The sequence below is a fragment of the Doryrhamphus excisus genome, chromosome 1, assembly GCF_030265055.1.
Source record: "Doryrhamphus excisus isolate RoL2022-K1 chromosome 1, RoL_Dexc_1.0, whole genome shotgun sequence".
In the NCBI taxonomy this organism is placed as follows: domain Eukaryota; kingdom Metazoa; phylum Chordata; class Actinopteri; order Syngnathiformes; family Syngnathidae; genus Doryrhamphus; species Doryrhamphus excisus.
This window is the reverse complement of record NC_080466.1, coordinates 6,823,721-6,838,790: the sequence shown is the minus strand read 5'-3', so window position 1 is coordinate 6,838,790 and position 15,070 is coordinate 6,823,721. Positions and strand designations below refer to the sequence as shown.

General features: G+C 41.4%; 2 protein-coding genes across 6 annotated transcripts in view; one reads left to right on the top strand and one right to left on the bottom strand.

The window, feature by feature from the left end:
• The first annotated feature begins 904 nt into the window (after positions 1–904).
• tyrp1b (tyrosinase-related protein 1b) lies at positions 905–8,872 on the top strand. The gene is made up of 9 exons (XM_058085689.1): positions 905–971; positions 1,458–1,816; positions 2,257–2,365; positions 2,754–2,967; positions 3,169–3,373; positions 5,575–5,742; positions 7,871–8,050; positions 8,127–8,273; positions 8,578–8,872. Exons 1-9 carry the CDS (start codon positions 958–960, stop codon positions 8,781–8,783), a joined length of 1,602 nt encoding a protein of 533 aa, XP_057941672.1. The 5' UTR covers positions 905–957; the 3' UTR covers positions 8,784–8,872.
• Positions 8,873–9,813: 941 nt separating this feature from the next.
• si:dkey-92j12.5 (multiple PDZ domain protein) overlaps positions 9,814–15,070 on the bottom strand; it is a 43,563-nt gene continuing 38,306 nt past the window's right edge. For 4 of the 5 annotated variants that reach the window (XM_058085563.1, XM_058085573.1, XM_058085583.1 and 1 more), the window contains one exon: positions 9,815–14,914. In XM_058085563.1, the coding sequence (XP_057941546.1) occupies positions 14,768–14,914 (147 nt within the window). In that variant the 3' untranslated portion in view covers positions 9,815–14,767. Of the gene's footprint in view, positions 14,915–15,070 lie in introns of all 5 variants that reach the window. The other variant, XM_058085601.1, reaches the window with a different exon arrangement.

Here is a 15,070-nt window from a genome sequence, read left to right as displayed (position 1 = left end):
TGATTGGCTGGCCACCAGTCCAGGGTGTACCCCGCCTCTCGCCCGAAGACAGCTGGGATAGGCTACAGCACCCCCGCGACCCTCGTGAGGAAAAGCGGTAGAAAATGAATGAATGCAATTGTCCATTGGTATGAATGTGAGTGTGAATGGTTGTTTGTCTATATGTGCCCTGTGATTGGCTGCCGACCAGTCCAGGGTGTACCCCGCCTCTCGCCCGAAGACAGCTGGGATTGGCTCCAGCACCCCCGCGACCCTCGTGAGGAAAAGCGGTAGAAAATGAATGAATGAATGAATTCTGGCGATATATTATTTGAATCATGTATCATTATTAAACCAACATTGATGCGGTGTGTCTTTCAACAATACATCATATCCTCCAAAGGAATCGGGTCTGAATGAAGCAACTGTACAAGGTCCTATTAGAGATGAACTGTGACAGAGTCAAGAACCTATGACATGGATATGTAGAAAAAGGAAGACAGATTAAGATTGAGAAAAACCGATAGAGCTTTGCGATTATGTGTAAGCAATTGAAAAAAAAATCTGTATTATTAATGTGCAGTCAGGCACTGCAATGGCCCACTGATTTATTTATCAGATGCATTTGTGTTTAAGTTGTCATTGCGTCCCACTTTTGCTGTGTGTGCGGTAATTTTGAATACAAAATTCAAATTTAGTCACATGTCTGCCTGTGCATTGTATCCAAATGAAAATAGGATGAATAAACTCCACAGTTATGATAGTTTTGATCACAAGGTGCGGGCCCTCCAAACTTTCTGATAGTCCATCAGTACTGTGTGTGTGTGCAGTGTGTGTGTGTGTGTGTGTGTGAGTAGGGGTGTGTGCAAATACATGCGCCAAGAAGGTCTTGGTCATGCGCTCCGTGGCTATTTAAGCCAGACGAGCTGGATGAACTGACTCTTGGGGCTCTACAGTTGGCATACCAAAAGGAGCGAGATGCACACTAACAGGTAGGGAAAAATGTAGTTATGTTATTGGAAAATATTTTTTAGAATAATCTATAAATCTGACTTCATTCATTTTCCTCAATGTTTTTACATCTCTTATATACTGATTTTGACAAATCCAAAATTCTCCAAAAAAATATCTAAAAGTACATCTGATCTTGTGATCACTTCCAAAGTATGCAAAAAAAAAAAAAAATCGGAATAATTACGACAATAAACCATCACAGGAGAACATATGGAGTAGAATTTGTTGCATCCTTCAGTAGGTTTCAGCATCCCTGACTTTCTGAAATTTTTAATGTGGCATACTGTAAATAACTAAAGAAAGATTAAATATTGCTATGCTAGAGTTTTTTGGAATTTTGTGCAGTAATATTTTTCTTAGCTTCTTGCCACAAGTAACCATTGTTGTGGAAGTCTATTCTCGTTTTACATTCACTTTTCCCATCAAAGTCATATAATTTCTTCCTCACCTTTTTCCCACGACAGCCTTTGGAGAGCGGGTCTCCTGGTGGCGACGCTTTGTGTCACCCTAACACTGGCCCAGTTCCCTCGGGAGTGCGTCACCCCTGAGGGCCTGCGTAGTGGCCAGTGCTGCCCCTCTCTGTCAGGCCAAGCTGGGGATGAATGCGGCTCCAGCACGGGACGGGGGCAGTGTGTGTCCATTGCTGCAGATAATCGGCGCCATGGACCCCAGTACCCATACGCTGGGAGGGATGACCGGGAGAGGTGGCCCTTGCGATTCTTCAACCGTACTTGTCAGTGTAACGGGAACTTCAGTGGCTACAATTGTGGGCGGTGTAGACATGGGCTGACTGGGCCCAACTGTGACCAGAGGATATCTGTTGGTAAGAGAGAAGATATCGCCTTAAATAACATATTTCCTCAAATAGTGGACAAAAACATGATGGGAGTCACAAAAATACATAAAAAAAATAATTCTGGCTATATATTATTTGAATCATGTATCATTATTAATTGGTGACTCCAAATTGTCCATAGGTATGAATGTGAGTGTGAATGGTTGTTTGTCTATATGTGCTCTGTGATTGGCTGGCGACCAGTCCAGGGTGTACCCCGCCTCTCGCCCGAAGACTGCTGGGATAGGCTCCAGCACCCCTGCGACCCTCGTGAGGAAAAGCGGTAGAAAATGAATGAATGAATGAATTCTGGCGATATATTATTTGAATCATGTATCATTATTAATTGGTGAATCAATGCCTGATAGCATATTAACACCCCCCAATATTTTAATTTGTCACTTCTGCCTTCATTGTCATTGCTCCAGTGAGGAGGAATTTAATGCAAATGAGTACAGCTGACAAGCAAGCGTTCATCAGTGCTTTGGACCAAGCAAAAAGGACAATCCACCCCGACCTTGTCATCTGTACACGAAGGTAATTATGTACATGTTTAACATAGTCGGAGTCATTGTGTGAAGCATTCGTTATACATGAAGTCATCATTGGACGTGATTGTTTTGAAAGGATGTGTCTGTGCTAGGTGGAAGTAGGTGAAAAATAATTCGGGGAGTAACAGTGCATGAATGTTTTAAGCTATTCTCAACTGCAGCCCCACTGACTTCTCTGTGTAGTGAATTTCTGCTGCACACCCAGACATCCCAGTCCCGGTCCCAGTCCCAAATGTACCATTGGCAGCTACATTGGAGGTTAAATGTGTTGCTAAAAATCACATAACCAAACCAAGATGCACAGGGGTAACAATAACGGAGGGCACTATTGCAGAGACAAAATTCATTTTCTTTTGCATCCTGCTGGTTTTTAGGTACCAGGAGATATTGGGACCAGATGGCAACACACCTCAATTTGAGAACATTACCATTTACAACTACTTTGTTTGGAGCCATTACTACTCTGTCAGTAAGACCTTCCTGGGGCCCGGCCAGGCCAGCTTTGGAGGAGTTGACTTTTCCCACGAGGGCCCCGGTTTTGTTACCTGGCACCGCTTTCACCTGCTGCAACTGGAAAGAGACATGCAAGTGAGTGAAATGCATGAGAATGGGGAATATTTGATGAGGAAATGGATGAAGAAGACCACATTAGGTGCTGCTGCAAAATCTAATAAGAATACATGGAATGCATGGTCATAGACCTATAATTTCTTTTTATACAGTTCTTATATTGGATGTAGTGTACCTTAAATCTACATAAAAAATTCATATTACACTAATTATACTTAGGACATGCTGGGCGACGCCTCCTTTGCACTGCCCTATTGGAACTTTGCCATCGGAGGCAGCGAATGCGACATTTGCACAGACGACCTCTTGGGAGCCAGGAGCTCTTTCGACCTGAATTCCATCAGTGCCAACTCGGTGTTCTCCCAGTGGAGAGTGGTCTGTGAGAGTGTGGAAGACTACGACACTCTGGGCACCGTCTGCAACAGTAAGGACCATCCCATGCTCACTTTGCTTTACCACAGCATGTTCGGGAGTTGTGTTGATGCTAGCAAAAAAAGAGGGCATCCAACTCATAAATAGAGCATGTAGAACATAAGTTGCTATAAATATTACCCCCTTGCTGCTGCGCTGGATTGGAAATTGCTCCACTGTTGCTACAGTCTGTCAGAAACTCCATTTGTTCAAGTTTAAGACTTATTCCACACCCGGGGTTCCCAAACTTTTTCAGTTAGAAAGTTAGAAATGTGGTTCCTTCCCCGGCAGCCAAATACATCATTAGTTTCCTGCTACGGGTCCAGGTCTGAGAAGGACTGCCCATACTCCCCTAGTTACACTGATCCCAGTTCCACTGGGAGAGTTGTGAGACTTAGTCTTTCCAGGTTCAGTCCAACGATTTTCCACCTGGTTGGATGTACTGCATGTGGAACACCTTTCTAGGGAGGCGTCCAGATCAGCTCTACTAGCATGACCGTATCTCTTAGGGTTATCCTACACACCCTGCAAAGGAAACTCATCTCAATTTAGTAATGAGGTGGCTCTGGGTTCGAATCTCAGCTTAGGCCTCTCCTTGTAAAATTAGCATGTTCTCCCTGTACTTGTGTTCATGCATGTTCGGTGAATTGGAGACTCTTAATTGTCCATTGGTGTGAATATGCATGTCAATGGTTGTGCTCTGTGATGGTCCAAGATGTACTCTGCCTCCCCCCCAAAGTCAGCTAGGATAGGCTCCATCTGATTGTAATTCTAAGTGGTAAAAATGAATCAGAATCAGAAATCAGAATCAGAATCAGAATCAGAAAAGGGTTTATTGCACACATACTAGGAATTTGTTTTGGTGTAGTAGGTGCAGACACATCTATTAAAAAAGAATGAAAAATACAAAATATACAGAATAACAGTATAAATATATGTACACAGTCTGTTTTTTGGTTGTTATTCCGGAAGTGCAGTCAGATGAATGAAAGTTTTTAGCCTACTATTAGGTTTAGTAGAACCACCCTTGTCACAATATACAAACATTGAGTAAAAGTCAAAATATTTAGACTTATTTTTGGCATTAATTTCAGTGTAGAAAACAGCATTTTACCATACCAAGGTTTTTTTTTCTTCTGTTCAGTTTGTTCAATTAAAGCTTAATTTGAGTGTACTTGTGCACAAAGTACTGAACCGAGGTGTACCCCAATGACAACTGGGATACATCCAAAGCTGATTGGATCAAAGGTGAAGCCTTGATTTGATTTTCACATTTTATATGACATGATGGACATTGTATTGTGCTTGCAAGAGGCCATTGCAAATAGTTTCCAGATTTAAGACGAGAATAAAGGGAATTGTGTGACCCACTGTAATGAGTCAGATTTAGTTGATCAGATTTTCAGGGATTGGTGCTCGCGTGACACTGGTACCAGATTTCCAACCCCCTCCAAATCACTGCCAAGCCACTTTTAACATATTCTCTTTTCAAGTTGTATTGTAGGACAATCCCGAATATCAATCCTCTTTGAATGTAACAATAATTGGGTCTTTTGGAACAATTGCCAACATGCAAGAAAACCCAAAGGATTTGCAAGCAGGTCAAACATGTGGGACGTGAGCGGCCAAGGTGTGACTGATGTGTCTGGTTAATCCCCCTCGGAGAACCACGACAGGCTCGGTATTTCCTGCGTCAACAAGCAACATCTCCTTAACTGGGTTACAAGGGGTTGTCTCGTTTGCGCATACACTTGTCAGAGACAGGAATCTGGCATTCTTTGATCTGAATCATCATCAGACCAAAAACTTTGCGTCGGAGCTGACTGATTGCACCCGTGTGAGTGTGTGTGTGATGGAGGGGAAGAACAGGGGCAAAAAGGAAACAAGAAGGAGGTCATACTTGCAGCGAGACTTCACAGAGCTCCCACTCAATGTTGTTGAGATTTAGTGAACAATTACCATGCTGTCATGTTAAAGGCTGATCAAACTAGTCTAGTCTCCCACATAGAATTAGAAAGTTGTTGAATAATACAACATAACTCATCTCATCCCATTTCGGTCCAATTCCAAGGGGACCACTGGCCTGGATCTGAACTGCAGCTTGAGTGTCTCTCTTTCGAAAAATCCTTGAACACAACCGTTGCTTCCAGCGAGATGGTTTTCTTTTGTGTAGTGCTTGTTAGAAAACACTGACCTTGTACTTTCAACTTCCAGACACAGAGACCAGTCCCATCAGGAGGAACCCGGCGGGCAATGTGGCACGGCCCATGGTGCAGAGGCTGCCCGAGCCGCAAGACGTGTTGGATTGTCTGCAACTCAATACCTTTGACACGCCCCCTTACTACTCCACCTCCTCGGAGAGCTTCAGAAACTCCATTGAAGGTGAGCATTGATACATGATGATTCCTTCTCATCAAAGCACGGTGACAGGCTGCTTGCATAAAGTCAGGAGCAGGACGGAGTGAACTTCATTTGCATTGCACCTTTCACATAAATAAAACATCATCCACAAAAGTAATATTAAAAGGCAAAAGTCGTATATTTATTGAGAGTAAAGGTCAAAAGTATAATACTAAGCATAGATAAAAAGGTCTTCTGTCTGGACCTTAGAAATCTCTAAAAGGAGCAAGCTGAGTTGGCGTCACTAGGCGAAATGTTATGTGGCACCCTGCCTCCATCAGCAGTTTACAAAAGAAATAGTATTACTGTTGTTAATTTCTACGATACCAAGTCACCCTATAGGCATGGTTAACAAATTATGAATAAATATGTACTACAATATAAATAACATCATCACAAAATACATATCCTATTGAAGTGAATAAATACTACAACACCATAAGGTAGCCACACAGTTTGCATGCAATAACTGTATAAAAGCTACATTTACACTATGCAATAACTATGTATAAAAATGAAATAACTACAGTATATACGAATGCTATGTGCTATGCAAAACTATCTACAAAAAAATGGCCGTTAGAAACGTATTTGTAGTAATATAAATTGCTTTACATTTGAATTAATGTGAGCTTTTTCATTTTAAGAGTTCATCTAAAAACATGAATGTTAGGTTAATTGGCGACTCTAAATTGTCCATAGTTAAGAATGTGAGTGTGAATGGTTGTTTGTCTATATGTGCCCTGTGATTGGCTGGCGACCAGTCCAGCGTGTACCTCGCCCAAAGACAGCTGGGTTAGGCTCCAGCACCCCCACAACCCTAGTGAGGATAAGCGGTAGAAAATGAATGAATGAATGAATAGTAATAACTACTTTTACAATAATATTGAAGGTGACTCTTTTCCTGATTTTTGGTGCCACCTGGACGCCACTGCACCCTTACCATCTTCCTATTTGCCTAATGGACCAGCTGGCTCTGGGAGCAAGGGTAGAAAATAATATTGCTTGAAGAATTGTATGCATGTCTGCATAATGAAAAATTACAAATATGTGCTTTTTTCATAATGAGTGAAGACAGATGTCTAGATGTTTTGGGTGATGCAGGAAACTGTTCACCAGCAGCCTCCGAGTCAGGGGTGTCAAACTCATGCAAAAAAGAGCCAAGACACTAAAGCAGGTGACTGGACTTATCAACACCTCCTTCAATTTGAGGGAAGGAACTCATGAATTAAATCACCCGCAGGAGAAACTGATTGGAGAGAAAACGTGGAGTGTTTCCATGAATGTGACCCAAGTACAAAATTAAAATCAGCAATTGTTGTTTCGGTAAATAAGGTGTGCTTGTGCTCTGCAATTGAGAAAACAGTGGGCAAAGTACTGAACCAAGGGATACACCACTGTGCACAATGACTGTCCAGAAGGTGTGTAAAACTAATAAGTCTAAATTATATTTATTTTCAAAGTGTACTACCTTACAATATACACTTTTATTTGGTTCTGTTGTCCAGTGTACTGTAAAACGGGGTGGCAGGGTAATAAGGGACAATTTTCGGGAAAATGTTTTTTGAACAATTTGTTCAGGAATATATTGTTCTTTGAAAAAAACAACACAAAGCAGCTTCCTGTTTAACATGAAAAGGCAGAATTACATTGAAAACATTTTCCCAAAAATTGTCCCTTATTACCCCACCGTCTTTTATAACCCCGTTTTAACATATAGCAAGATGAGATGTGTAGCTGAATAAGTTTTTGTACAAAAACAATAAATATGACCAACATCAACTATTGTTTTTGCAGATTAGACATCATTTGGCAGAGAGTAAACAGTGGGCAAAGTACTGAACCGAGGGGTACACCACTGAACACAGAAGCCAGTAACAAAACTAAGGCTTGTATTAGGTTTATATTGTCCAAGCAAAAGCAGAAAATGATAATGGTGCATTTAGGTTCACCCATTTAGTCCTGTTTCAATATCACTTTTGTTCATTGGATTGAACATCAAAGCTCCAAAGTTCCAAGCCTACTGGGCACCAGTGGCGGGTTACATGTCATGTGACTAACTCCCAAAACAACAATGCAAAGAGTCTAATATTCTTATTCCATTTTTAAGGTTACAGTGCTCCTCAGGGGATGTACGATCCAGTCATCCGCAGCCTCCACAACCTAGCCCACCTCTTCCTAAACGGCACAGGCGGACAGACTCACCTCTCTCCGAATGATCCCATTTTCGTCCTGCTGCACACCTTCACTGACGCCATTTTCGACGAATGGCTGAGCAGACACCAGCCGGGTAAGATTAAAATCTCAAGAGTCATCCCAGAAACAAAAGCAGTCAGATGAATAAACATAAACTTCATTTTTTCCAGGGGAGATAGTCTACCCTGAGGAGAACGCTCCTATTGGACACAACCGCCTGTTCAACATGGTTCCTTTTTGGCCTCCTGTCACTAATGCAGAGATGTTTGTCCCTGCTCCTCAAAACTTGGGCTACTCCTATGAGGTCCAATGGCCAGGTGAGAAACATACAGTACAGGTGATCCTCAGGTTCTGTTCCAACACTGAGACCACCACACTTAGTTGCTACTGTCACTTTCATAGGAGTAGATGCTTTAACATTCTGAAGGATACGATCTTGATCCTTAAAGATGGTCAGTGACACACTTGGGAGACATGAAGTGCAAAAAGTTAATGACTAGTAACTAGTTCCATAGTTTTAATGAATTTATGGCAACGAGTACATAACCACAAGGACCACCTGTATAGTACATACTGTACATAAAACAAAGACCCCTTTACTGACCTCTTCCTCCTACTCAGTTCGTGCCTACACCGTATCTGAGATCATCACTATCGCCGTCGTAGCGGCTGTCCTGGTCGTGGCTATGGTGGGTGGAGTCATCGCCTGTGCCGTACGCGCCCGGTCATACCGCTCCGCTGAGGCCTTGGAGCCTCTGTTGGGGGAAACCTTCCGGCGATACTCAGAGGATGACCGGAGGTTGGATAAATCACAGTCTGTTGTTTAAATCAATGCCTTGCTAAAAGAGGCCTTCACATCTTCATGCATTTTTTAAGAAAGCTCCACATCATCTTTTAATAAAGAGTCACTGGTTTAAAACCAACATTCTGACCTGCATCTCTTTTCTCTTATTTTCAGTTGTGTTCAAAATGTATCTTTCATTTACTGTGCAAGACAACCATATCTAAATAATAACAAACACTTGATTAATGTGCTGTATTATATATGACAGGACAGGCCTTATGGATTAAGAAGTACACTAATGCTGCTTTAATAGATCATATGTGCAAAAGAGTACACACACTGCCATCATGTGGCCAAAGGTTATTATTGCCCTTAATGAATGATACTGTATGTACTTGACTTGATAAACAGTACATGCCAAAGGTGTGGACACACGCAACCACGCCATTCATGAGGCAAGAAATTCCACTACGTAATCCTGACAAGACTTCCATGCATCCATCCATCTTTTCTATACCTCTTATCCACACTAGTGTCGCGGGTGTGCTGGAGCCTATCCCAGCTGTCTTCGGGTGAGAGGCAGGGTACACCCTGGACTGGTCGCCAGCCAATCACAGGGCACATATAGACAAACAACCATTCACACTCACATTCATACATTCATATTGGAATGTGGGAGGAAACCCACACATGCACAGGGAGAACATGCAAACTCCACACAGAGATACCCGGGGGTGGAATCGAACTCGGGTCTCCTCCTCACGCTAACCACTTGACCACTGTGCAGCCCAGAGATGAAGCATTCATTCATTCATTCATTCATTTTCTATCGCTTTTTCCTCACGAGGGTCGTGGGGGTGCTGAAGCCTATCCCAGCTGTCTTCGGGCTAGAGTACACCTTGGACTGGTCGCCAGCCAATCACAGGGCACATATAGACAAACAACCATTCACACTCACATTCATACATTCATATTGGAATGTGGGAGGAAACCCACACATGCACGGGGAGAACATGCAAACTCCACACAGAGATGTCCGGGGGTGGAATCGAACTTGGGTCTGCTAACCACTCGACCACTGTGCAGCCCAGAGATGAAACATATCAGTTTTATTTATACAACTATATAACAACATTTCATTGTATTTGAAAAGTAGATCCCTGCTAAAATAGTACGACCATTCTGATTTTGTACTATTTTGTGGTAATTTGTCATGAAAAAAGAGGCATCTTGTATTTATTCAACACCTCTAAAAACACAGTTTGTGCACATATCCTATCACACTTTGGTGATCTAGTCAAAATCAGCTCTCTATTGACTCCTGTAATAGGCCCTGTTTACTTTTCTCTTCTTAAGGAACTATTTTATTAGGATGCTTAATAATAATAATACTATAAATCTGGCATTATAGTGCCCTTTAATAAAGACGATACATACACACATTGGGGAAGAATGTACTTTATATACTGAATGAATTGACACAACTCATTGCTATCAGCACTGGGGAATAAAGGAATAATCCCACCAGATTCTATTTTGAATGGCATCATGTGTAGATTGTATTGCTGTAACCACATGACTTTGTCTAAATGTCACTGGCTTCAGGTTATTACTCCAACAATTTTTCATGGCACATGACAAGCATGCTTCTCTGAGGATCCATTTTCCCACAACACACCCAACAGAACCTTAAAATGAGCATCCAGAAGTCATAACTTTAAGTGTGTAACACTATATTATATATAATATACGTATTATTATAGTGATTGTAGTTTGCACTTCTGACGCATGATGCACAATTCGTGTCAATAGCTGGACGTGAAGCTATTTTCTCTTTTGATCAGATGGTGGCTGCAGTTTGTGCACGAGCATATTTTGCACACGCAGCTACAAACACTTCTGATGTTTTATTTTATTATTTACATCCCGGGATGTGACAGATGTGACAGTCGCATCCGGTGACAGTCAATCGTCCGACGCCTGGCACCCTCCTGAGCGAGGATCATTACTGCCTTCTATGTCAAATGAGTTCTTATGATGGGAAGAAAAATAGCTGCAGCTGTGACAGCAGGATGGCAGACATTTTTTTCAAGACAAAAGAAGAGGCGTTGAATCATAAGGGATTGTGTGATAAGTGAGTGTCCCGCCTCAATTTTTTCCCCCCCTAAATTTGTTGCCTAATGATTGAGTAGAAAGACTTCTAGAGTTGGATGGACGTGATAGCACTAAATCAAAAGTGCACGCATTGCTTCCAACACACACACACACACGGCATTCTTTTCCAATTTTGACTTCAGAAAAGTGATTCAAATGCAGAAAACACCACATTTAAATGCATAAAGCATGTTGGCATTTATCCATGTTAAAAGGCTCTCCACAGTTGATTGTTCATCTGGAGAGGGATGAAGCAGACTGTCATGGCTGCCTCTCAATAAAGCTTGCCATGCGAACAGATGGCATTGATTAAATGCAGGGAGCTCTTAAAGGAGACCATTTGTGTGCAAATGTACTGTATTGCACCGCGTCATCTTGTCACCAGAAACTCTACTAATTAATCACACACACAAAGTTCACTGTTTATCTGTGCCTTTCTCTGACATTCAGTCATTCATTCATTTTCTACACCCCTTATCCTTGGGCGCTGTACAGGTGCCAGCCAATCACAGGGCACATATAGACAAACAACCATTCACACTCACATTCATACCTATGGACAATTTGGAGTCATTTTAATTAACTAATTAATTCAATTAACCTAGCATGTTTTTGGAATGTGGGAGGAAACCGGAGTACCCGGAGAAAACCCACACACGCACGGGGAGAACATGCAAACTCCACACAGAGATGCCCGAGCAGGGAATCGAACCTTGGTCTCCTGTGCTCTCACCACTCACCTCCCATGCAGCCCCTTTCATTCATTTTCTACCACTTATCCTCACAAGGGTCACAGGGTTGACTCTCCACAGAGAAGGCCAAGGGTGGAATTGAACCCGGGTCTCCTAGCTGTGAGGTCTGTGCGCTAACCACTCGACTGCCAGGCAGCCCTTTCTCTAACATTCATTCATTTTCTACCGCTTTTTCCTCACGAGGGTCGCGGGGGTGCTGGAGCCTATCCCAGCTTTCTTTGGCGAGAGGCAGGGTACACCCTGGACTGGTCGCCAGCCAATCACAGGGCACATATAGACAAACAACCATTCACACTCACATTCATACCTATGGACAATTTGGAGTCACCAATTAACCTAGCATGTTTTTGGAATGTGGGAGGAAACCGGGGGAGAACATGCAAACTCTACACAGAGATGCCCGAGCAGGGAATCGAACCTTGGTCTCCTGTGCTCTAACCACTCACCTCCCATGCGGCCCCTTTCTCTAACATTCATTCATTTTCTACCACTTATCCTCACTTGACTCTCCACACAGATGGCCGAGGGTGGAATTGAACCCGGGTCTCCTAACTGTGAGGTCTGCGCGCTAACCACTCGACCGCCATGCAGCCCTTTCTCTAACATATTGTTGTGAAATTTAAACTTGAGGCGAACTTCAGCTTCAGTAAATTATCAGATATTATTGTGTCAGTCAAAGAAAAAAAAGAAGCGAAATTCATCCAGTGATATAATCCAATTGTCACCACAACAATTTCATCCACATTTTTACACGCAAAAATTGTGCAAATGAATACCATTTACAAACAAATGTTCATTTTAATAAGAACACTTACAGAAACTTTTGTTGTAACATGAATCCAACCTGTGTGTATGACATACATTAAATGCAATACAATACAGAAAAGAATATATAAATAATTAGAAAACACGCTCCCAATAGTATACTTCCTAAGCAATGCCTGCACATGACACAATAACCGCATGGATCAACACTAGCAACACAATACTATCCACACACTGTAGCTGCACAACGTTGGAGTTGTCATCAAACACGACACAACAACACACTTCCTGTCCTTCCACCTTAATGCCATATAAAAGATTGGCAGTAACACTTGGCATGTTGCAGCTTTAAGGAACACACACCTTTTCATTAACATGGCATCAGTGGCAACTTAAAGCCAAGCGGTTTTCCATATCACACATTGATTTGGAAAAAATGACAGCAATCATCTAGTGTTGCAACATATGCAACACTGAGAAAAAAGCAATGAGCACAGCTACCACAGACATCTTCAACTGGAGTAATCCTGCATTTATTACAGTTAATTCATTCTAGACTTGACCGTCAAGCAGGATTCCTTGTCTATAAATGTCATATTTTTGTAGTTAGAGCAATGAAAACTTGTTTACGACCTTCTAAATGTGGTTTTAACATTACTACCCTCTAGACATGAAACAACACCCTTATATCCGCCTCTACACTCAGTTACCAAACATAATAAGCCAAAATAAGCCATTTAAGGCATAAATAACACTAGTGATGGTGTTTGTTGCTTTAAATGTGTTCCGGTGCCAGGAGAGCAGAGTGCTCGTCAGACAGGAAGTGACATCAGGGTTCAGAGTTGAGTTTTAGCTTGGTGTGGGCTACGGCCGCAAAAGTCTTCTGAATGCCTTATATTATTTTAGGTAATTTAGCCATTTTCATGTTTGAAAATGCTTAATTTAGGCAAAAAAATATATGAATGTATATATATATAATAATATATAATATGAAATGTTCTAGACCAGCTGTCTCAAACACGCAGCCTGTGGGCCAAATGTGGCCCGCAGGACACTAGTTTGAGGCCCCCGCCTTGATATGAAAGTTTAATGTTAGTGCGTCCCGCGCAAGTTTGATATGGATGCTGTATGGTATCATGTACCCAGAAAAAATTATTACGTTTGATTAATGTTCATATTAAAGGTTAAATAACTGTTAATAGTTATCCTCCCTATCCGTGTGGAAGTGGTAAGTTTTTGGCTATTTAAGTTTAAAGGAAATAACTTGAAGGCTACCGTTTAGGTCGCTAGCTCTCTAGTTTGCGAGTTAGCATGTGTCTCAAGACCCTGCAGTTGCGCAATATGTTGTAAATAAAAAAGAGTATAAATGTGACTATAGTCGTGTTTTGTCATGTCTACAGGGCTCTAATAATGCTTTGTTAATTTTAATCTGAAAAAATAATTTGTCTAACCACCAACTATATGTGGTTTCTTAAGTTTTTATTATTTGCCATTTTATTATTATTATAATATTTATGTATTTATTACTGATTGATTGGTTTTCTTTATTCTTGATTTGTTTATTTATTTTTCATCTTATTTTGTGTAAAAAAATAAAAAGTAAGATATTTGACAACAGTGGAATGTTTTATCAGAGCTTTTCTTGTAGAAAATCGAAACCAAAGCAAAGTTCATTAATTTTTCTGTTTTTAATAAATGCGTTTTTTGTTTTTTGGAAAACCTGATGCGGCCCAGTCTCACCCAGACCCTAGCTCCAGTGGCCCCTAAGTACATTGAGTTTGCGACCCCTGTTCTAGACCCTATTTAACCATGAAAGAGCATGACTTATGAATATATTCTTGAAAAACCATGATGTAAGTGTGGATGAGTGTACATGTAAAAACCTATAAAAGGTACTAGATCTGTAGAATCAAATCCTGGAATTATGCAAAAAAAAAAACATGCACCAACCCACCCGAACTTTGACCTTTGCTCCTTCAGCCACATTGGCATCAGACATCATCATCTGCCTTGAACAGTAACTCCTAGAAATTTCAAGAAGATAGTTTGAGTACAAACAAGAAATATGTACCATACATACCATAGGTAGGCCATCTTGTGTTGGATATCATTCAAAACCAGAAAGATTTGTTCTTAGCCATTTAAGCATTGTCGTTACGGAGTGCTACTCGATGTAACAGTGATAATTTGGAGAACATGTACTGGATATGTATCCATGCTATATTAGCAGTTAGAGGTAGCTGACACATTAAATTAAAACAGTACAAAAGTTCTCTCTACAAGATTGTATTCCAAAGTATTTTGGTCCGTGTGAGGCAGTTCTGCTATGAATTTTGTGCTAAAATGGTAGAAAATCTCATGAGAGAACAGTAAGGACCACAGTCCCTTTGGTCTTCTTAAGGATGTCCACAGCTTCAGCGTGTGTAACCCCCTCCAGACAATGGCCGTTCACAGCAATGATCTGATCGCCTCGTTTCAGTCGACCATCCTCAATGGCTGCCCCCTGCATATGATAACGTAAAGTTACATTCAGGTCATACATTATAAACTGTGTCCATGACTATGATGGCGCAGTGGACTATGGTTCCTTGTGTTATGTTGTTGTTTATGTTCTAGTTTTTGCTATCTGTGTTCAATGTGGCCTTGTCTGCTCCAGGAT

Excerpts from the sequence above, each read along its gene's own strand:
- tyrp1b (XM_058085689.1), top strand. Across the intron at positions 3,374-5,574 it reads TCTGGGCACCGTCTGCAACA|ACACAGAGACCAGTCCCATC; the intron begins GTAAGGACCATC and ends TTCAACTTCCAG. Across the intron at positions 8,051-8,126 it reads GCTGAGCAGACACCAGCCGG|GGGAGATAGTCTACCCTGAG; the intron begins GTAAGATTAAAA and ends CATTTTTTCCAG.